Consider the following 23114-nt stretch of genomic DNA (forward strand, 5'->3'; position numbering starts at 1 on the left):
GAGGGCATTACAGTAGTCCAGTCTGGAAGTTACATTTCATTCTTAGAGACTCTCTCAAAGGAAGCATTAGTGAAAGAGGAGCTAAGCTATTTCGTTTGCATTATTTCATCATGGGATTAAGCTGCACAAAGGTGCAGGGCTCTAAACAGCAAAATGTTCAGGGCCCAAAGAAGAAGTGTGGTTTTCAAAGTTTTTGGAAGAAGCTGAGGAACAATACACCATGACATACAGACAGGAATACAGTGGCTGAAGAAGGCCATGAGATGCCGAATGATTGCCCTGTTGGTGACCAAGACGATAATGTACTGTAGGAGAGCAGCCCAGGGGCCAGGCCTGGCTCAGACGTGGAAACAGATGAGACAGCAGCCCAGTGGACAAGGCTGGCTTAGACGTGTTAAAGATAGACAGTCAGCAGCATCAACACAGAATCATAAGCCGACTGGGCAGGGGGGCACAGCCAAAGAAGAATATGAAGCCACTGAGGTCTACCCTGGACCGGAGAGAAACAAAGTCAGAAAGTGATTTGGAGAAAGCGCCTGAGATGCAGAAGAGAAGGCCCATGAGGTAATTTAACAAAAGAAGACAAGTCTCAAAGTCCACTAAGTCAGAGACCGAATTAATAAGACCGACCACAGTCCAGCCATGACAGAATTGTAAACTGGACTAGGAGAGGGACGTGGAGGGCAGGGACAACCAATACAGCAGCCTCACTTATGTTTATACAGGGTTTATTCAGGAATCCTAGAGCTGAATTAACTACCTTTTACTACCTTTTGTTTTTACTACCAACAATTGGGCAGCACACACAATGTGACACACACACACACACCAAGACAGACACACATTCCCATACGCACAGACTAAAGTAGTGAATTATTTCATCACAAGGTAACACTGTGGATTAAAAAACTGTCCAAAGAGTCCATGGAATGGTAATAGGTGGTAACCACTGGTAGTTATTGGTTGATGCATAAAAGATAAAAGTTTGAACATGTCCCAAAATAAATCTTAAAAGAAAAGTTTAACAATTTTACCTGTATATACAATACCTGTACAATACATCCGGTGGAAGATGGTGGCGCAGGACGTAGTGCTATCGTTCGGTAACTGGAGGGCTGCAGGTTCGAGCCTTGGTTCCTCTTGACACCATCAAAGTGTCCTTGAGCAAGACACTGACAACCAAATTGCTCCCGGTGAGCAGGTTGGCACCTTGCATGGCAGCCGCCGCCACCGGTGTGTGAATGAGTGTGTGGAGGGGTGAATGTGAGGCATAAAATGTAAAGCGCATTGAGTACTTGTAGGAGTAGAAAAGCTCTATATAAATGCATTCCACTTACCAATATTGTTTACAAGTAATTTCTTAAAATGCGGTGCAATGACTAATTGAATCATGTATTCAGTCTTATCCTTGCCACAAGCAAAACTTTTAGCTATAGCGGAGTCAGTGAACATGCTTTCGAATAGTTCCCCAATACCCTCATTCGAATTGTACGAATGACTAGCTGCGGCATTCAGGCACCAGAGAACTTCAGCTCTGAGAGCCAACGTTGGTGACAGTAAGGTCTGCTGTCTGTCTGCTGCAGCCGCTGTGCTGCTAGTCGCACTACGTTGCTGCTGAGGTGGTATGATGGCAATGTTTGTGCTCGTAGCAGGACCTTATGTTTGCATTTGCCCCGGTCCGTGTAGCATCACCGAACAACGAAATAGGGAAGTTATTTACCTCACCCAGAATCATAGTTAGATTTCGATCAAATGTCTAAAATGTGATTACTTTCCACTCTTTAAAGGTTGACTACTTTTCAAGCTTTAATTATTCTCTTTTCCAGCTTAGAAATGAGATATAACTCTTACATTAAAGAAGCATGGAATTTCATGGATATAGAGTAGTATCCTTGCGTGGTAACCATCCGCTCAATGCCTCAAACTTGAAGATTCTCTGAAATCATACTGTCATTAGAAAGGAAGGGGTAAATGTGGGTTAATACTCTAATTATCATGTCCTGTTCATAAGCTGCCCAATGGTACCTCAGTTGTGCAATTTGGATAAGGATTAAGCAAGTTAGAGCATTTTGAAGTGAAGCATCCAAGAATCAGATCACAAAGTCAAGTACTACTTCCTATTGTTTTTCAATGACTGAATCAATGGCTATTTTTCATTAATTAAAAATTCATAAAATCATTAATATTTGGCCTAGAAAAATATTTTTTCACTGTTGGAAAGCTCTTTCTTTGACGGGTCCAATGAAGGTAGTGCTATAAAAATTAGGGACTTGGAAATCCTGCTTTCGTCGCTCACTCTAATATTCCGTGTGGTGACGTCATAATTTTTTCAGCCGTGGCTACGGGTTGGATGCGAATATGCGGCTTTCGCGGCTAGCTCTGCACTCAACTTATGAGATATCCGCCGTTTTGAATAATTTATTTATCCTTGATTTTCTTATTTTTTACCGGATCAAATTCGGTTCAGTATTCGCGGAGCAACAACAATTTGAAAACAAGGTAACTTTCACGCACTAAATAAAAATCGAAAGAATCGTGGGGCATCAATTATTTGTGCACAGGTATTTATTGCACCCTAAATGTGAAAATTGCCAACTATGATGACGATTGATGCATGCCCACACTATATAATCGTGTGCCCACTTCTGGATGATTGAAGATTGAAGGGATTTTATGTGCTGTACGGAGGATGGACCAATGTCACGTGACCACTGATCTGGCTCCTGATTGGTTGGACATCATGCCAGTTAATGTAGATACCCCCAAGTAAATTTTCATTTCAACATTCAACAACAAAAATCACTAAGATTGGTTAGATATTAGCAAAGTTATGGTTGTTTAAGTGCACCATACCCTATTTACAATTTCTTACATTTATTGAATGAGGCGCAAGCTGCCCTCTGCCTATGCAGAGCGAAGTTGTTCTAAGTAGTCACTGTTTTTTCTGCAGTTCTAATTGTAATTACATTACAACAAAAATCCGATTTCAAGCATATTAAATCTTCAATATCTCTGGTTCTATTAAAGATATATTGACAAATGAGGTATCATTTTTTATGGTTATTTTAATCTCTTTCCAAATAGGTGTGAAGTTAATCAAGGCAACTTGGTGAAAAATTTCCAAGTCCCTATAAAAATCTATAAAAGTTTTTTTTTTTGTAACATAGCTAAAAAAAGTGTACAGCTGACTTACATGCTGAGTGGTAGGTGAGTTTTATTCATCCTATTGTCATTTACTTTAGCCTAAACATACAGGTCAAACTTTCACATATGCTGACTTTAAAAATAAATAATAAAAATTATAAATAAATAAAAAGGCGCCCACCCCCCAGTTCCCACCTCAGTGACGATGCCAGTCGCGGGGGTCCGCTGGCGCGTCGCCTCCGGTGGCGGGCAGGTCGTTCCCCGAGGTGCCCTGCCTAGCTGCTGGCCGGTGATAGAATGTCGATTCCCGGCAGGCGCCAACCCTTCTAATAGGCCGTAATGGCACCCGGCTCATCTTCCAGCGGTGACCATACCCAGCGCCTCCCACAGCCAGGCTCCCTTCTCCGGGGGCAGCCAGCGCATGGGGCTGCTGGAGACTTCCGGCGGTGCGGCTTCTCGTCACTGCCGAGTGGGAAGCGGCTTGAGTCCGCTGCAGCGCCGCCCTCCTCGGTCGCCGAGGTTTTGGCGGGCAGGCGGGTCCGGTGCGTCAGCGTATTTGAAACAGCGAAAATAACATGACTAAATATCAAATATAAAGAGTAATAATAAAGAGGACTGAATATCACCGCTTGAATAATAAAGATGCGAATAAAGCACATCGAATATTTTCAACTGAATTTGTTCTTTTGAAATTTATTTGGAGGCGAAAATATATTAACTGAATTCATGTGGCTGAATTATAAAGATGTACTTCAAAAGTTGTATGTTTTAGAACTGAATTTTGGAAGCCGAGTATTTTTTGTATGAATGTTTAAGCAATTACGTTACAATTGAAATGTTTTCAGTTGAAATATTCAATGTTTAAATGCATACGCATATTGAATTGCAGTCATCAAAAATTCAATTGTCCTCTTTCCCAAGTGAGAAACCAGAAAAATCTCATAATGTTCTCCACCTTTCTGCTTTTTCTACCATGTGATTTAATATGACAGCCTTTCACACAGCACGAGTGTCCATCTTACCAAAGATAATGCCGGACGAAAATGCCGCCACTTCAGCTTTATACAACCAAAATGGCGATTCGACACACAATACACTACGGCTATAGCGCGCGTGGCGTCAACCGTCAAAGACCGATTACGCACGTGGATCGGACCGGATACACGCAAGATACGAACGACAATAAGGAAATAATCCTTTATAAGGATTTCTAATAAGGGAATGTAACCATTTACAAGTTTTTTTTCTTTTTATAAAATTGTGGTTATAAAAAATGTCCCCAGAAAGTAAGTTTCGAGGTTTTTCACACTTTGGGGACATTTTGATCGCCAAATCTGATCTGTGCAAACACACACAGACAGACACTGTTCAGCCACAACATTAAAACCACTGGCAAGTGAATATGCAAAATATGTAAAAATATAGTAAATAAATGTGTTGATAATCTCATTACAATGGCAGTACAGTGTGTGTGTGTGTATGTGCGAGCGAGCAAATTCCTCATCCTACTGCCTTGAATGAGGATTTCAATCACTCACTCGTGTTTTTTTTTATCATGCCAATTATTTATGATTTTGTCAATTTATTTCACATAATGTCACATCGTTGTTTTCTGTTTCTGCTTTGGTTAGTGCTTTTAAAAATACTAATTTCCACTTATGCTGTTTTAATAAATGGAACTATTTATTCAATGAATGTTTCCCATGGTCCTAATTTAAAGTATCACACAAAATCAGCAGACGGACACCGACAGGATTCATGGTGTTCATGTGTTTCTTTTAATGACACCAGTTAAAAAGCGCAGATATTTTTGTCTGTGTGCACGCGCGTTGGGGCGGAACTCCGCCATGCGCGATACAGAGAGCAGATGAGAATTGTAAACACGAGACCATGTAGAGACAAAAATGACAAGCGTGGCATAAATAAGATAAATAACATTGGGCTATTTAGTTTGTTTAATAAAAGGACAATGTATAGACCTGTTCTATAGGGAAGGTAACCTTAAATGACTTTTATTGTGATCTGCTGCTATGCAGAAAATAAAATTAAATGAAATTAACTTGACCTTCAAGGTGGGCGGGAGGTGACATTGGGGGGGCAGGAGCGACCCCCTAATATAATGGTAGGGGAAACACTGATCATATTAACACAATTAATGTTTAATTGAAGTTACTGAAAGCTATCAGCAGTGAAGGATGGCAAACAAGCTTTTAAGTAATAAAATGGATTGTGTTGGTACTGTAGAATAAGGGATAACACACACACAGACAGGTATTTTCGTAAATAATTTTAATATTTATTTTAAAATGTAATATTTTTTTAAACCAATCAGCATACTCTGTACTGGCATAAAACAACGAATTAACAGATGCCTTATATGGATGGACCTCTGTGATGTCACAACAGATTTTCCTATATAAATAGCAGTTTCACCTTCACATTTCATTGTTAGCGATTCTGTCAGAGGAGGAGTTTGTGGTAGTGAAGCTAAGCGATCATTAATATGGAATTAAGCTGCACAAAGGCAAAGGGCCCTAAACAGCAAAAATGTTCAGGGCCCAAAGAAGAAGTGCGGTTTCCTAAGCTTTTTGAAAAAGATGACAAATAATACAAGGCGAGATACTGACAGGGACATGGTGGCTGAAGTCGACTTGAACGATTGGTCTGTTGGTGAGGAAGACAGTAATGTACAGCAGGAGGACTGCCCAGTGGCCAGGCCTGGCTCAGACGAAGGACAGCAGGAGGACTGCCCAGTGGCCAGGCCTGGCTCAGACGAAGGACAGCAGGAGGACTGCCCAGTGGCCAGGCCTGGCTCAGACGAAGGACAGCAGGAGAACTGCCCAGTGGCCAGGCCTGGCTCAGACGCGGCAAATGGACTGAGTTGCTAAAACGCCAATTAGCAGCCGACTGGGCAGGGGCACACAATGAAGCGACTCTACCCTGGACCAGAGGAACACAAAGTCTGAAGGCGACTTGGGGAAAGAGCCTGAGGCGCAACCGAGAAGGCTAATTAGTAGATTTAATAGAAGGCGGGAAGTGCCGACAAGCAAGAAATGGGACACTGAACTATATAGGTGTCATGGAAACAAAAAATAAAGTGTATAGCTGACTTGCATACTGAGTGGTTGGTGAGTTTTATTCCTCCTATTGTTACCTTAGCTTAAATATACAGGTCAAACTTTCAGATATGCTGCCTTAAAGAATAAAAAATAATAATAATAATAATAAAAAGCCGCCCAATCCACACCTCAGTGACGATGCCAGTCGCGGGGGTCCGCTAGCAGCCGCCGGCGCGTCGTCTTTGGTGGCGGGCAGGTCGCTCCCCGCGGTGCCCTACCTAGCTGCTGGCCGGTGCTGGCATGTCGGTTCCCGGCCCTTCTTCCAGCGGTGACCATGCCCAGCGCCTCCCACAGCCAGGCTCCCTTCTCCGCGGGCAGCCAGCGCATGGGGCTGCTGGAGACTTCCGGCGGTGCGGCTTCTCGTCACTGCCGAGTGGGAAGCGGCTTGAGTCCGCTGCAGCGCCGCCCTCCTCGGTCGCCGAGGTTTTGGCGGGCAGGCGGGTCCGGTGCGTCCCGGATCCCCGGCGTCTCCTGCTCGCCTGCCGGAGGCCGAGCAGCAAGGTAAGTTTGGTGATAATTAATGCGGCCTGCGAACTTGCCGCTTGCTGCATGTTGAGCGCGCTTCTCTACCGGCAGGCAGCCTGTCGCTCATCCTGCTGGTCCCGGGTGTAGGAGGTCGAATTTCGGACCGCATTTTAAACCACGGAAGTTGTGGCAGCGTATTTGAAACAGCGAAAATAACAGAACTTAATATCGTACAGCAGAAATAAGAGGACTGAATATCACCGCTTGAATAATAACGATGCGAATAAAGCACATCGAATATTTTCAGCTGAATTTGTTCTTTTGAAATTTATTTTGAGGCGAAAATAAATGAACTGAATTCATGTGGCTGAATTATAAAGATGCACTTTATAAGCGGTATGTTTTGAGACTGAATTTTGGAAGCCGAATATTTTTCTATGAATGTTTAAGCAATTACGTTACCATCGAAATGTTTTCAGTTGAAATTTTCAATGTTTAAATGTATAGACATATTGAATTGCAGCCCCTAAAAATTCAAAGCATCATTGATGAAATGCTTTTTATTCCCATCCATCCATCCATTTCCCAAACCGCTTATCCTATTGGGTCGCGGGGATGCTTTTTATTCGATAAGTGTAATTCAAAGTGTATTTTCGCATCGACTACTTTTGTCATTAATTTCATACTCGGTCTTTGTCGGTCACGTGTCCGCACGTGACACGCCCCAATTCGCCATTTTGAGTGAATCGCGGGTGTAAACACATTCGGTTAACAAACTTAGTATTTCATATTGTTGTTTTTCTCCACGAAAATGTAATGTTTTATGTAATCAGTAATAAGCAACTTTCATTACCAGAACACACTAGTAATTTAGGTGTTTAAGAAAGGAAAAGAGTCAAGAACACCAGAAAAATGTCATTGCATGGACATAAACTTTATTGGTAATATTTAAAATGAAATACAAGTGGCAAGCAGAAGACAGGCTCGGTATACAATGAGTTTGTGCAGATCCTTCCAGACGACATGTGGAACGTTACTTGAAACTGTACTTGCAAATGTTTCTAAACTTAAACCATAGCTGCGCATTGGTTTGTCAGAGCACAGCACACAGTGACAGCCTTATTCAGCATTGTGGCTTATAATCCATGCATGGGAATATACACATACATGCACTGATAAACGGGTCATTACAGTTTTGCGGTTTACTGTTGCCTGTGAAAAGCATTCACTCTGGAACGCTAGTTTATCACGAACAGATTAACCCATTTCTGCTACCCTCTGTAGTGAGACTAGCTTGCTGTCGTAGGTTAACCAATGTGAAAATACCAACTTTAGAAGACAAAAAATGCATATTCAGTAATACTACTTAAACAAGAAACATCTTACTTGCCTTTATGAAAATGCAGAGAGCAAACACGCATTAAGGGAGATACCGTGTTCACAGTGATCTCCTTCCGTTACCTCCTCTACCTGCTGTCCACATCCTCTTTCCCAATTGAGAAACAGGAAAAATCTCACGATGTTCTCCACCTTTCTGCCGTTTCTACCATGTGACTTAGTATGACAACCTTTCACCCAGCACGAGTGTCCATCTTACCAAAGATAATGCCGGTGTTTTAAAACGTCCTACTTTATCAGAACATCCTACTGTAGTGTAAATTTGTAGTCATGTCTATCAATCCGTGCTACCTTATCAGAATATACTACCATATTATGTGTCCATCGTACATATCTATAAGTAGGACGTTCTGACAGCCAAATTAGCCTATCAATACATGCTTCTTGCTTGTATTTATATAGGTAGAACGTTCTGATAGTCAGATTAACCCAACAGAACATGCTTTCATTCATTTAATGATAACACAGATATTATGAAACTTTAATGGACAAAAAAACACATTATATTCTGATATATCAGATGTTCTGATGGCTGTATCTGGGTTATCAGAATACGCTACCTCTGGTTTATCACCATTAAAGTTCTTTAAGTAGTGATGATATGATCCACTTGGTAAAGCATATTGAGGGAAATTTATCCCAATAATAAAACATATAGTCATATTTCTCCGGATGTCTTTCAGTAGGGGGAAGGGTGATCTTCCAAAAAATATTACCAGTCTCAGGTAATGAGAGTCTGACAGCGTGTCACACCGGTTGCGTATGTTGGCAACCCAGCATTACAATCTTTTTTAACACAAAATCAGCATCCAGGATGTAAGTTATGAGCTGTGTTCCCAATTTTGAAATGCACTGTTAACACTATTCAGACTGAAACAAGCTCACAGACTTGATGTATTTGCACCATTTGAAAGAAGTTATTCCATTAAAGACACTTTACAAAATGGTCATTAAAACCGCTCAACTTCGATTTTAATAATTAAACAAAGTTACTAGTTAACATATAATAAACAAAATACATTGTTTTTTATTCTGATTTAAGTATTCAGAATTTGGGTAGAAAAAAAATGTAAGAGTAAAGTGCATGTCAAAAATCTTCGGTGCTTTTCCTTAAAAACTATTTCAGTATGCATTTTGTTGCAGAAATAGTTTCCCTCATGTTGTGGCTCAAATTTAGCACGTTGAAAATGCGCCCATCTCTGGCCCAGGTCACACTGCACCTGGAAAGATTTAATTAGTCACAGTTAAAAGAAAACCAAAAGCAAATCCAATACTTTCACATGTATCATTTCAGCTATTAAATTCGAATGTTACTTAACTCCCAAAAGTAATCAAGTTTAATGTGAAAAGTTTACCATTTCAATGAAGGTCTCATCTTCATTACTGTCATGCCCTGCTCGTCGGCTCCTCCTGTGTGCCACGCCCCCTGCCTAACCACGTGTGTTTCCCGGATTGTACCCAGCTGTGTCTGATTATTTTCAATCAGTCCTGTGTATTTCAGTCCGTGTCTTACCCGAGTCCTTCGTCCGTCATTGATGTTGTCAATGTCTGTTTCCCGTCCTGCTCCGGTTTCCCCTAATAAAACCCCGTTTTCCCCGTATCCCGCTTGCCTGTCTGCTCCTTACCCGCACGATCGCCCGTCTGCTACACCCCGATCGTGACAATTACATTCCAGCAGAGAGAAAATTATGTAATACTCTGCTGCATTTCCTACGAAAAGATTCAGGTGAGGTAATGTACAGGTAATACATTTATTAAAACACATAATTCTCAAAGCCATTGAATTCTTATATATATATATATATATATACACACACACACACACACACACACACACACACACACACACACACAGCCTTCATTTGTTTTTGTTCCATCACAATAATAACTAACAGTAATTTCTTCTGTTCTCCAAAAAAAGTTACTAACATCTCACTGGATGGTTAGATGAACACCGCTTCAGTTCCCAAACCTCTCCTCAGCCATTCCATCTATTTGTAAAGTTTCACCACCAGCTCATTTAATTCACTAATTTAGCTGGTTAAGAAAAGTCAGTGAGATATTGATTAGCCATAGGAGGTGTGTTACTGGTTAATTGAAAAAGTACATGGGGGTATTGGATGGTTGCTGCAAATACTGTGGTGACTTCAGGAGAGGTTCTGAAATGACTGAGCTGGCAAGCTTTCATGGACATGATATACTGAACTTCTACATGAACATGAAGATCATTTCAACATCATTTTCCTTGATGGGCCAAGACTTTCACAAAGTACTATGTGTATATTATACAAGTCTGTGGATTTTAGGAGAGTAAAACAAACTGCAGTGGAAACATTTACACAGTTGTTCACTGACAAAATGAATGAGTGCTTTAAAGGGCCAAACACCATGTTAGAACTGATCCTAAATTAAATACTATGTTAATACAAGTCTGCTCTAATCTGTAGTTTTCCTTAATATTCAATGGAATGTGAGAAACCATTTAATGTCAGTGTTAATAAAAAAAAAAACATAACACTAACCTTTGTTACCATAATACTAACCTTTTGTCTTGAACCTTGACGCGTATCTCCGCAGATTTTGTCGTTGGGATTTATAATATCCCGGAGGATATTTTCCTGAAGACAGATAGTCAAAGATGTCACTCCACCTCTTTTCCATAACTAAAATATGCTTAGTTTTTTGCTTGTTAGAACATATACAAAACGTCTAAAAATTTATATTTTATGAAGTTTTACAAAACATTGACAAAGAATCAATCGATATATGCCTTAATTATAGTAAGCAAGCCGATTAAGGCCACATGCAGTGAGTTAATCCTAACCCTAACCCAGTACCACCTTTTCTTGCAAAAATCACACAATTAGCATGCAATAGCCTCCTGAGACCCAAGGAGAAAAAGTGTCCTTTAATTTTAGGTTATTTGTGATTTTCTATGTCTTAGAAGGGTATAAGACATCTTACAATATAGATTTTTTCTAATTTATTTTTATTTTCACAGCATGTCCTCTGTAGTGTACTACAGGAATAAATACATTTCCTTACATCAGTGAAAAGATAGATGCAATGGACATAAATGAATGGGTGGGGTCTCAGGAGATTACCAGGAGATTTTATTTTACTATTAAAAACAAGTAGTTGCGTCAACTATGTAAAAGGAATTAAGCTGTACTTGGGGATCTACTTGCCGTGCTCTCACTTAGCTGCTAATCATGGAAAAACACCTGGCGGTAGGAAGAATTTATGGGCGTGCAGCCACAAAAAACTGAAATGGCCATGGTAGGAGGGTTCGATAGGTAGGACGAAATGACAGAACACCGGACGCAAATGCTGTTTCCCAGGCTATGCAGTTCCACACACACGCACACGTTGTGAGGACATTGTCTCCTTATAAGGTAAGGTATACCTGATCACACACAAACACACACATTGGTGTACCTATCTAAATGGGGACCTTCCATTCATTTCTATGTGGAAAAAGAGACTCTAATCCTATTGATGGGACACATAACCCCCAGCCAGCCCTAACCTTAACCAAAATTAACCAAAGAAAATACAAGACTTTTGAAATTTTTACTTTTTTGATTGCATTTACAGACTTTGTTTTTCTTTTTATTTATATACACACGTGGACAAAATTGTTGGTACCCTTCAGTCAATGAAAGAAAAACTCACAATGGTCACAGAAATAACTTTAATCTGACAAAAGTAATAATAAATAAAAATTCTACGAAATTTAACTAATAAAAGTCAGACATTGATTTTTAACCATGCTTCAACAGAATTAATTAAAAAAAAAAACTCATGAAACAGGCCTGGACAAAAATTATGGTACCCCTAGAAAAGACTGAAAATAATGTGACCAAAGGGACATGTTAATCCAAGGTGTGTCCACTAATTAGCATCACAGGTGTCTACAATCTTGTAATCAGTCAGTGGACCTATATATAGGGCCCCAGGTAGTCACTGTGTTGTTTGGTGACATGGTGTGTACCACACTCAACATGGACCAGAGGAAGCGAAGGAAAGAGTTGTCTCAGGAGATTAGAAAGAAAATTATAGACAAGCATGTCAAAGGTAAAGGCTATAAGACCATCTCGAAGCAGCTTGATGTTCCTGTGACTACAGTTGCACATGGACCGGCTGAGGCATAGAACCAGGGTGACATACTGGATGATTGTTACCGGGCAAACACACACCCAGTCATACACACAAGGCAATTTAGAGACACAAATTTACCTAAGTACACCTCTTTCCATCTTGGGAGTAAAACAGAGGATCCAGAGAAAATGCATGTAACACTTAAAAGTCATCTTTGAACCCCAACCCCCAAAGTTGTGATGTAACTTCCGTGTCCTGAGTCTCTGCACCGTCCATATCGAAGAATCACCCAACCATCAGTCTGTTTGCCCTGGGCAGAGTCACCTGGGGCCCGTGCCAAGCAGCACAGGGCACAAGGCTGGGGTACATCCTGGGCAGGATGCGAGTCCATCACAGGTCATATACACACACACTCATACACTATGGGAAATTGCAGAAGCACCAATTAGCCTAACCAATGTCTGCAGGAAAACATTCATGCATACACCGAGCAGCAGGGGCATCGCTAGAGACTGTGGGCCCCATGAAGGCATATCATATTGGGCCCCCCACTCCAGACCAATCCAGCTATTCTCCAAATTTTTTAGGCCGCCTGTCATCCAGGGGCCCTTGGAATCATCCTAACTTTCCCCCACCATTACGGCACCCCTGCCAAGCAGTGATGAGATTCAAAGCCCCAAACCCATCGGTGACAGACAACAGGGCCTCCAGCTAAGCCTCCATGACACCCTACTTTCAAGTCAATACATATTTAAAAGTGTTGAAGTTCAAATGACCGTGTGCTAATTTCAATTATATTATATTGGGGTTAAAATGAACCCATATTAATTTCATCATCAGCGTTCCCCCTAGGCTTACAGCTATTGGAGGGAGGGGGAGGGGGGGGGGCAGATGGACACCGGCAGGATTCATGGTGTTCATGTGTTTCTTTTAATGACACCAGTTAAAAAGCGCAGATATTTTTGTCTGTGTGCACGCGCGTTGGGGCGGAACTCCGCCATGCGCGATACAGAGAGCAGATGAGAATTGTAAACACGCGACCATGTAGAGACAAAAATGACAAGCTGTCGCATAAATAAGATAAATAACATTAGGCTATTTAGTTTGTTTAATAAAAGGACAATGTATAGACCTGTTCTATAGGGAAGGAAACCTTAAATGACTTTTATTGTGATCTGCTGCTATGTAGAAAATAAAATTAAATGAAATTAACTTGACCTTCAAGGTGGGCGGGAGGTGACATTGGGGGGGGGGGGGGGGCAGGAGCGACCCCCTAATATAATGGTAGGGGAAACACTGATCATATTAACACAATTAATGTTTAATTGAAGTTACTGAAAGCTATCAGCAGTGAAGGATTGCAAACAAGCTTTTAAGTAATAACATGGATTGTATTGGTAGGATAAGGGATAAGACACACACACAGAGACAGGTGTTTTTTTTTTTTTTTTTTAAACCAATCAGCATACTCTATACTGGCATGGAATATGAAATGACACATGCCTTATATGGATGGACCTCTGATGTCACTACGCACTAGAATTCCGGAACTTGTCAACGGAGATTTTGCTATATAAATAGCAGTTTGACCTTCACATTTCATTCTTAGAGACTCTCTCAAAGGAAGCATTAGTAGAAGAGAACTTTAGCTATCATTATTATGGGATTAAGCTGCACTAAGGCACAAGGCCCGAAACAGCAAAATGTTCAGGGCCCAAAGAAGTGCGGTTTCCTTAACTTTTTGAAAAAGATGAGAAAAAATACAAAGCGAGATACCGACAGGGATACGGTTGCCATGCCCGGCTCTGATGAAGGCAAGGATAAAGGAGAGCAGGAGATCTGCCCAGTGGCCATGCCCGGCTCTAAGGAAGCCAAGGATGAAGGAGAGCAGGAGAGCTGCCCAGTGGCCATGGCCGGCTCTGAGGAAGCCAAGGATAAAGGAGAGCAGGAGAGCTGCCCAGTGGCCATGGCCGGCTCTGAGGAAGCCAAGGATAAAGGAGAGCAGGAGAGCTGCCCAGTGGCCATGCCTGGCTCTGGGGAAGCCAAGGATGAAGGAGAGCAGGAGAGCTGCCCAGTGGCCATGCCTGGCTCTGAGGAAGCCAAGGATGAAGGAGAGCAGGAGAGCTGCCCAGTGGCCACGCCTGCCTCTGACGCGGGCAATGAGGAGGGAGAGAAGGAAATGAGCCCAGTGGCCATGCCCGGCTCCGACGCATACATAAATTGTGAGCGGTTAAGACGACGCATCGTCAGGAGCCGATTGGGCAGGAGCGCAGAGCCTAAAAAAGAAGTGAAGCCACTGAGGTCTAAACACGACCGTAGGCAGAGTCAATCGGAAGGCGATTTAGGAAAGGAGCCGGAGCCGCAACCAAGGAGGCCCATGCGGCAATTCAATAGAAGGAGGCAAATGCCGACATGTACAAAATCGGACGGCGAAATGTACAGACCGACCACAGTCCGCCGTTGATGAGAGAGACGTGGAGGACGGAGACAACCAAGCAGCCTAACATATACCTATTAAATAAGTGTTGTATTATATAAAACAAAAAATAAATTGTATAGCTGACGCACATGTTGAGTGGTTGGTGAGTTTTATTCCTCCTATTGTCATTTACTTTAGCCGAAACGTACAGGTCAGACTTTCAGATATGCCGTCTTTAAAAATAATAAAAATTAATTTAGAAAGCCGCCCAGTCCCCACCTCAGTGACGATGCCAGTCGCGTCCCCTCGGTGCCCTGCCTAGCTGCTGGCCGGTGCTGGAATGTCGGTTCCCGGCCGGCTCCGACCCTTCTTCCGCGCCTTAACGGCACCCGGCTCATCTTCCAGCGGTGACCATGCCCAGCGCCTCCCACAGCCAGGCTCCCTTCTCCGCGGGCAGCCAGCGCATGGGGCTGCTGGAGACTTCCGGCGGTGCGGCTTCTCGTCACTGCCGAGTGGGAAGCGGCTTGAGTCCGCTGCAGCGCCGCCCTCCTCGGTCGCCGAGGTTTTGGCGGGCAGGCGGGTCCGGTGCGTCCCGGATCCCCGGCGTCTCCTGCTCGCCTGCCGGAGGCCGAGCAGCAAGGTAAGTTTGGTGATAATTAATGCGGCCTGCGAACTTGCCGCTTGCTGCATGTTGAGCGCGCTTCTCTACCGGCAGGCAGCCTGTCGCTCATCCTGCTGGTCCCGGGTGTAGGAGGTCGAATTTCGGACCGCATTTTAAACCACGGAAGTTGTGGCAGCGTATTTGAAACAGCGAAAATAACAGAACTTAATATCGTACAGCAGAAATAAGAGGACTGAATATCACCGCTTGAATAATAACGATGCGAATAAAGCACATCGAATATTTTCAGCTGAATTTGTTCTTTTGAAATTCATTTTGAGGCGAAAATAAATGAACTGAATTCATGTGGCTGAATTATAAAGATGCACTTTATAAGCGGTATGTTTTGAGACTGAATTTTGGAAGCCGAATATTTTTCTATGAATGTTTAAGCAATTACGTTACCATCGAAATGTTTTCAGTTGAAATTTTCAATGTTTAAATGTATAGACATATTGAATTGCAGCCCCTAAAAATTCAAAGCATCATTGATGAAATGCTTTTTATTCCCATCCATCCATCCATTTCCCAAACCGCTTATCCTATTGGGTCGCGGGGATGCTTTTTATTCGATAAGTGTAATTCAAAGTGTATTTTCGCATCGACTACTTTTGTCATTAATTTCATACTCTGTCTTTGTCGGTCACGTGTCCGCACGTGACACGCCCCAATTCGCCATTTTGAGTGAATCGCGGGTGTAAACACATTCGGTTAACAAACTTAGTATTTCATATTGTTGTTTTTCTCCACGAAAATGTAATGTTTTATGTAATCAGTAATAAGCAACTTTCATTACCAGAACACACTAGTAATTTAGGTGTTTAAGAAAGGAAAAGAGTCAAGAACACCAGAAAAATGTCATTGCATGGACATAAACTTTATTGGTAATATTTAAAATGAAATACAAGTGGCAAGCAGAAGACAGGCTCGGTATACAATGAGTTTGTGCAGATCCTTCCAGACGACATGTGGAACGTTACTTGAAACTGTACTTGCAAATGTTTCTAAACTTAAACCATAGCTGCGCATTGGTTTGTCAGAGCACAGCACACAGTGACAGCCTTATTCAGCATTGTGGCTTATAATCCATGCATGGGAATATACACATACATGCACTGATAAACGGGTCATTACAGTTTTGCGGTTTACTGTTGCCTGTGAAAAGCATTCACTCTGGAACGCTAGTTTATCACGAACAGATTAACCCATTTCTGCTACCCTCTGTAGTGAGACTAGCTTGCTGTCGTAGGTTAACCAATGTGAAAATACCAACTTTAGAAGACAAAAAATGCATATTCAGTAATACTACTTAAACAAGAAACATCTTACTTGCCTTTATGAAAATGCAGAGAGCAAACACGCATTAAGGGAGATACCGTGTTCACAGTGATCTCCTTCCGTTACCTCCTCTACCTGCTGTCCACATCCTCTTTCCCAATTGAGAAACAGGAAAAATCTCACGATGTTCTCCACCTTTCTGCCGTTTCTACCATGTGACTTAGTATGACAACCTTTCACCCAGCACGAGTGTCCATCTTACCAAAGATAATGCCGGTGTTTTAAAACGTCCTACTTTATCAGAACATCCTACTGTAGTGTAAATTTGTAGTCATGTCTATCAATCCGTGCTACCTTATCAGAATATACTACCATATTATGTGTCCATCGTACATATCTATAAGTAGGACGTTCTGACAGCCAAATTAGCCTATCAATACATGCTTCTTGCTTGTATTTATATAGGTAGAACGTTCTGATAGTCAGATTAACCCAACAGAACATGCTTTCATTCATTTAATGATAACACAGATATTATGAAACTTTAATGGACAAAAAAACACATTATATTCTGATATATCAGATGTTCTGATGGCTGTATCTGGGTTATCAGAATACGCTACCTCTGGTTTATCACCATTAAAGTTCTTTAAGTAGTGATGATATGATCCACTTGGTAAAGCATATTGAGGGAAATTTATCCCAATAATAAAACATATAGTCATATTTCTCCGGATGTCTTTCAGTAGGGGGAAGGGTGATCTTCCAAAAAATATTACCAGTCTCAGGTAATGAGAGTCTGACAGCGTGTCACACCGGTTGCGTATGTTGGCAACCCAGCATTACAATCTTTTTTAACACAAAATCAGCATCCAGGATGTAAGTTATGAGCTGTGTTCCCAATTTTGAAATGCACTGTTAACACTATTCAGACTGAAACAAGCTCACAGACTTGATGTATTTGCACCATTTGAAAGAAGTTATTCCATTAAAGACACTTTACAAAATGGTCATTAAAACCGCTCAACTTCGATTTTAATAATTAAACAAAGTTACTAGTTAACATATAATAAACAAAATACATTGTTTTTTATTCTGATTTAAGTATTCAGAATTTGGGTAGAAAAAAAATGTAAGAGTAAAGTGCATGTCAAAAATCTTCGGTGCTTTTCCTTAAAAACTATTTCAGTATGCATTTTGTTGCAGAAATAGTTTCCCTCATGTTGTGGCTCAAATTTAGCACGTTGAAAATGCGCCCATCTCTGGCCCAGGTCACACTGCACCTGGAAAGATTTAATTAGTCACAGTTAAAAGAAAACCAAAAGCAAATCCAATACTTTCACATGTATCATTTCAGCTATTAAATTCGAATGTTACTTAACTCCCAAAAGTAATCAAGTTTAATGTGAAAAGTTTACCATTTCAATGAAGGTCTCATCTTCATTACATTCCAGCAGAGAGAAAATTATGTAATACTCTGCTGCATTTCCTACGAAAAGATTCAGGTGAGGTAATGTACAGGTAATACATTTATTAAAATACATAATTCTCAAAGCCATTGAATTCTTATATATATATATATATATATATATATATATACACACACACACACACACACAGCCTTCATTTGTTTTTGTTCCATCACAATAATAACTAACAGTAATTTCTTCTGTTCTCCAAAAAAAGTTACTAACATCTCACTGGATGGTTAGATGAACACCGCTTCAGTTCCCAAACCTCTCCTCAGCCATTCCATCTATTTGTAAAGTTTCACCACCAGCTCATTTAAAGGGCCAAACACTATGTTAGAACTGATCCTAAATTAAATACTATGTTAATACAAGGGAACAGGGGAAACAAAGGGATCTTTTTTTGTATTTTTTTATATTTATTCACAAACACTTTTACAAACAATAAGGCAACAGACTTCGGGAGTGACACGGCCAAAACAATAAACAAAACAGTGCTAACGAACAAATCCAAACTAAGCTAATTCTAAATGAAATGAAAAGATGAGAAAACGAAATGACACAGACTAAGCCTAACTCCCTAACCAAAAAACATAGTAAACCACACGTACGCGAAAACAAAACAGCAGTCACTCCCTACGCACTTATCAGACACAAACATACAGAACATACCAGAAAGCCGAAACGCAGTATCCGAGAGGCGAGGCAAAAAGAGTAGTCAGTAGGAAGGCAAGAGATCAAAACCAAAGGCAAAGGTACAGGAGGGGCAAAGCAAAAGTCGGAAACCAGGAAACCAAAAATCTGTCATACACAAACAATCCAAAGAAACGCAAGCAAACCAAACAAACCAACAATGAGCAGAGCTCCCACTAATCTCCCGCCACGGCTTTTTCAATCCTAGATCCGGAAGCAGTGCCGAAGATCGGGGGCATGGCCAGGTCCAGGAGGCGGAGTCGAAGGGAGCAACATGCGACGAGCTGGACCTGCAGGGCAACCCCTCCCCTGAACCTTATGGCAAGTAACACCCCCCCACACAAGAGCGAACCGGCAGGTGTTCGCAATCCCAACCAGGGGTCCTACAAGAAAAAACACCCAAGAGCAAAACCACACAGAGCAAAAAAAACAAACTGCCTGCGAATAACTGAAGGTGCTGAGGTGTCAAGGTCCGGAGAGGGCAATTTCCTCATCAGCACATGGTCAATATGCGATGGGGTGGTTCTTTAATTCTGCCTTGTTCACAGCAGAGGTACGACATACTTCTAAGGAGAAATCCTCCGCCTGTGCCTTGGTCAGAGCGTCCGTAGTGGAGGGGACCTCAGGGGAAAGAGCAAGTTTCACGGAGACCGGGGATTCAAAGTCACAAGTCGAAGGAGGTGTTGGGTCGGACATAAATGTCTCAGCCAGCTGAATGTCGGCGAACTTGCGCTGCTGGGCCCGTGTGAGCACACAAGCCGGGAACACCTGGGGCAGATCCGCCGCAACATCATCTGCGCCGATCTCTGGTTCTGGGGCAACTTCAGGTAGGGGAACCATCCTCTTCCCCGCAATGTCATTCCCCAGGATGAACGTGACCCCTGGAACAGGTAACTGGGTCTGGACCGCAACACGTACAATTCTAGAGAAGTCAGGAGTACATAAATACACACTATGTAAAGGAACCGCAGCCACACACAGATCGATACCTTGCACCAATACGTCGGTGCCACGGTAAGTGGTACTATCTAAAGGTAAAATCCCTTCAGTTAAGAAAGACTGTGCCGCTCCTGTATCCTGTAGGATAGTTACCGGGTGATGTACCTCGTCTTCACCGAGCGACACAGAACCAGGAAACACAAAGGGCTGGAAGGAAGGTTCAACAGTTTGGTTTGTCGGTAACACATTAACACGAGCAGCGATCTGCACCTTTCTAGTCGCAACACGGGTCTCTTTACGTTTAAGAGCGGGACAAACAGAAATGATGTAACCCACCTCGTGGCAATAGAAACACTCTCTCTTCTCTACAGGTGGTGAATAAGAAGCGGACGAAGGAGAGGAGGTCACAGGACGGGAACCAAGTTTGCGAGGCAGAGGGGTCGGGGTAAACACAGTCTTATGGGTCAGAATAAATTCATCAGCCAGAGTAGCAGCTTCAGCTAAACATGTTACCTTTTGTTCATTCAAGTATACTACTACCCGATCAAGAACACAATTTTTAAATTCTTCTAACAACAATAGTTCCATGAGTTGCTCAAAGTTGGAGACACCACTCGCAGCACATCACTTGCCAAACAACAAAGCTTTCTCACGGGCAAACTCAACATGGGTTTGGCTGGTGGTTTTATCCAGCTTCCGTAAATTCTGCCGGTAAGCCTTAGGTACAAGTTCATACGGCCTTAGCACAGTAGCCTTAAAATTGTCATAATCTAGACTCTGTTCTAATGCCAGAGCCGGGCAAACTTCCTGAGCCTTCCCCACTAACTTACATTGCAGAAGCAGTGACCACAAATGTCTAGGCCAGTTCAAGGTCGTAGCAATCCTCTCAAATATAGTGATATATTCTCATTGGTGTTTTTTTAGGAATTTGTCAATTTATTTCTCAAAATGTCACATCATTGTGCTCTGTCAAGAACTTGAAATACTGTTGTTCCTACGGTAAGATTATGTTCAACAACAGAAAAAATGTGGACTGTCTGCAAGGGAGCTGGGAGCAGCAAAAACATGGACCGGCTGAGGCATAGAACCAGGGTGACATCCTGGATGATTGTTACCGGGCAAACACACACCCAGTCATACACACAAGGCAATTTAGAGACACAAATTTACCTAAATACACCTCTTTCCATCTTGGGAGTAAAACAGAGGATCCAGAGAAAATGCATGTAACACTTAAAAGTCATCTTTGACCCCCAACCCCCAAAGTTGTGATGTAACTTCCGTGTCCTGAGTCTCTGCACCGTCCATATCGAAGAATCACCCAACCATCAGTCTGTTTGCCCTGGGCAGAGTCACCTGGGGCCCGTGCCAAGCAGCACAGGGCACAAGGCTGGGGTACATCCTGGGCAGGATGCGAGTCCATCACAGGTCATATACACACACACTCATACACTATGGGAAATTGCAGAAGCACCAATTAGCCTAACCAATGTCTGCAGGAAAACATTCATGCATACACCGAGCAGCAGGGGCATCGCTAGAGACTGTGGGCCCCATGAAGGCATATCATATTGGGCCCCCCACTCCAGACCAATCCAGCTATTCTCCAAATTTTTTAGGCCGCCTGTCATCCAGGGGCCCTTGGAATCATCCTAACTTTCCCCCACCATTACGGCACCCCTGCCAAGCAGTGATGAGATTCAAAGCCCCAAACCCATCGGTGACAGACAACAGGGCCTCCAGCTAAGCCTCCATGACACCCTACTTTCAAGTCAATACATATTTAAAAGTGTTGAAGTTCAAATGACCGTGTGCTAATTTCAATTATATTATATTGGGGTTAAAATGAACCCATATTAATTTCATCATCAGCGTTCCCCCTAGGCTTACAGCAATTGGAGGGAGGGGGGGCAGATGGACACCAACAGGATTCTTGGTGTTTATGTGTTTCTTTTAATGACAGCAGTTAAAAAGCAGAGAAATATAAACATACCGTACTTTATTAAAACTGTAATTTATTGGGATATGTTCTGAATCAGTTTTCTCCAGTAATGGAGAAGATAAAAATAGATAAACAGTTGAAAAACAAGCACTGAGAAAGTCGCCGGGGACACTATTCAAAATGAAGTCTGTGTTTTTTCTAAGAAGCCACTTTTTGTAATTAATCCCAAGTGTGATCTCAGATGCGCTTGTGCTGCTCTTACAGGGGACTGACAGAATACCGTTATGTGCATTTTTTTCTGAATAGCATCACGGTATTTTTTTTCTCATTTCTACGGCTCAGTCATTTTCCTGATGTTGGAAGCCATCTGTTCGGGACGAATACAAATGAGATTAGACAAAGCTACGAAGCAAGAGGGTGCACTTCATCTCAGCACTGTGTACATGTAACAGGGTTAACAATTACAGGCATACAACACACTTAATGCAAGAAATAAAAACGTATCACTTCGTGGTGGTACGGTTGTACATGTTTTTCATGCATTATTTTGTTATATGAAAAAATCACCTTTGATCAGGATAATCTCTGTCTTTCAGTGTGAGACGTGTTTCCTACTGGTTGTAAAGATAAAGCATGTCCATGCACTCCTATACCGCCATCTGTGACGGGGGGGCACTTAGATTTTTCAGGATGCAGTGAAGTCAGGTGATATTGTCCTTCCTTCACCTGAAGCCGGACAATGGATCATCTTCAGAACATAGTCGTTTTGAGTGCCGTCCTTCCTGTGCAGACTTCACTCTCCTCTCAACGCAAGGCGTGCAGTTAGAAGACCTAAAGTGTCTTAATTGTCCGTGGGGTTTGGTTATATAATTTTGGATGGATGGATTGATTTTCAAGCAGTGCTAAAGAACTATGAAAATGTTTTAATACCCATTTAATGAAACATGCACTGTCCTTTCTTGTATAATGCATTCTCCATTATCGGCAATATTTCCAGACGTGACTGCTATCGATCATTAATAAAACAGGCTGAACTCTTAGCGAGTTCTTCAGCTCTCCAGTGCACTGCCCATTTGTGTGTCATATTGCATGCGTTCCTGGGTGCTCACCTGAGGACACTGCATAAGAAAGTCATGAGCCATCGTCCTTCCATAAGCCAGCATCCTCACTGGCCCAAAAAACATGATTTATGTGTGTTCCACGTGATGAGCATCCTGACTTACAGCCTCGCAATCCAGCTATCACGTTCAAAAATCCCACACAGTTTTAATGACTTGCATGAAATACTAAGCTGTTTTAACTGGACTTAAACAGCGACAGCCATTCAAGCAAAAAAAATTCTGCATCTTGTTATTTTCTATGCTTTTTTCTGACCGGATGAGTTTATTTCCCGGATACACGACTATGTCGTTGACATTAGCTTTTGATGTTCTGACCTGCATGGTCGTATTTTCCTGATTTTTTTTAAATGAGATGATTATTCAAA

At 42.1% G+C, this 23114-nt stretch overlaps 1 protein-coding gene and 1 long non-coding RNA gene across 2 annotated transcripts in view; one reads left to right on the plus strand and one right to left on the minus strand.

Moving 5' to 3' along the window:
• Positions 1–15057, plus strand: part of LOC125705209 (uncharacterized) — a 170038-nt gene extending 154981 nt beyond the window's left edge. The window contains exons 3-4 of the mRNA XM_048971648.1: positions 14054–14449; positions 14969–15057. Of these exons, the coding sequence (XP_048827605.1) occupies positions 14054–14449; positions 14969–15057 (485 nt within the window). The remainder of the gene's footprint in view (positions 1–14053; positions 14450–14968) is intronic.
• Positions 15058–17594: 2537 nt separating this feature from the next.
• On the minus strand, positions 17595–18960 carry LOC125704935 (uncharacterized). Its single transcript, XR_007381292.1, has 2 exons — positions 18004–18960; positions 17595–17868 (listed from the first exon to the last, which is right to left on the minus strand). It is a non-coding gene; the product is annotated as an uncharacterized LOC125704935 (long non-coding RNA).
• Between the last annotated feature and the right edge of the window lie 4154 nt (positions 18961–23114).

Source organism: Brienomyrus brachyistius, chromosome 12 (assembly GCF_023856365.1).
Source record: "Brienomyrus brachyistius isolate T26 chromosome 12, BBRACH_0.4, whole genome shotgun sequence".
Classification (NCBI taxonomy): domain Eukaryota; kingdom Metazoa; phylum Chordata; class Actinopteri; order Osteoglossiformes; family Mormyridae; genus Brienomyrus; species Brienomyrus brachyistius.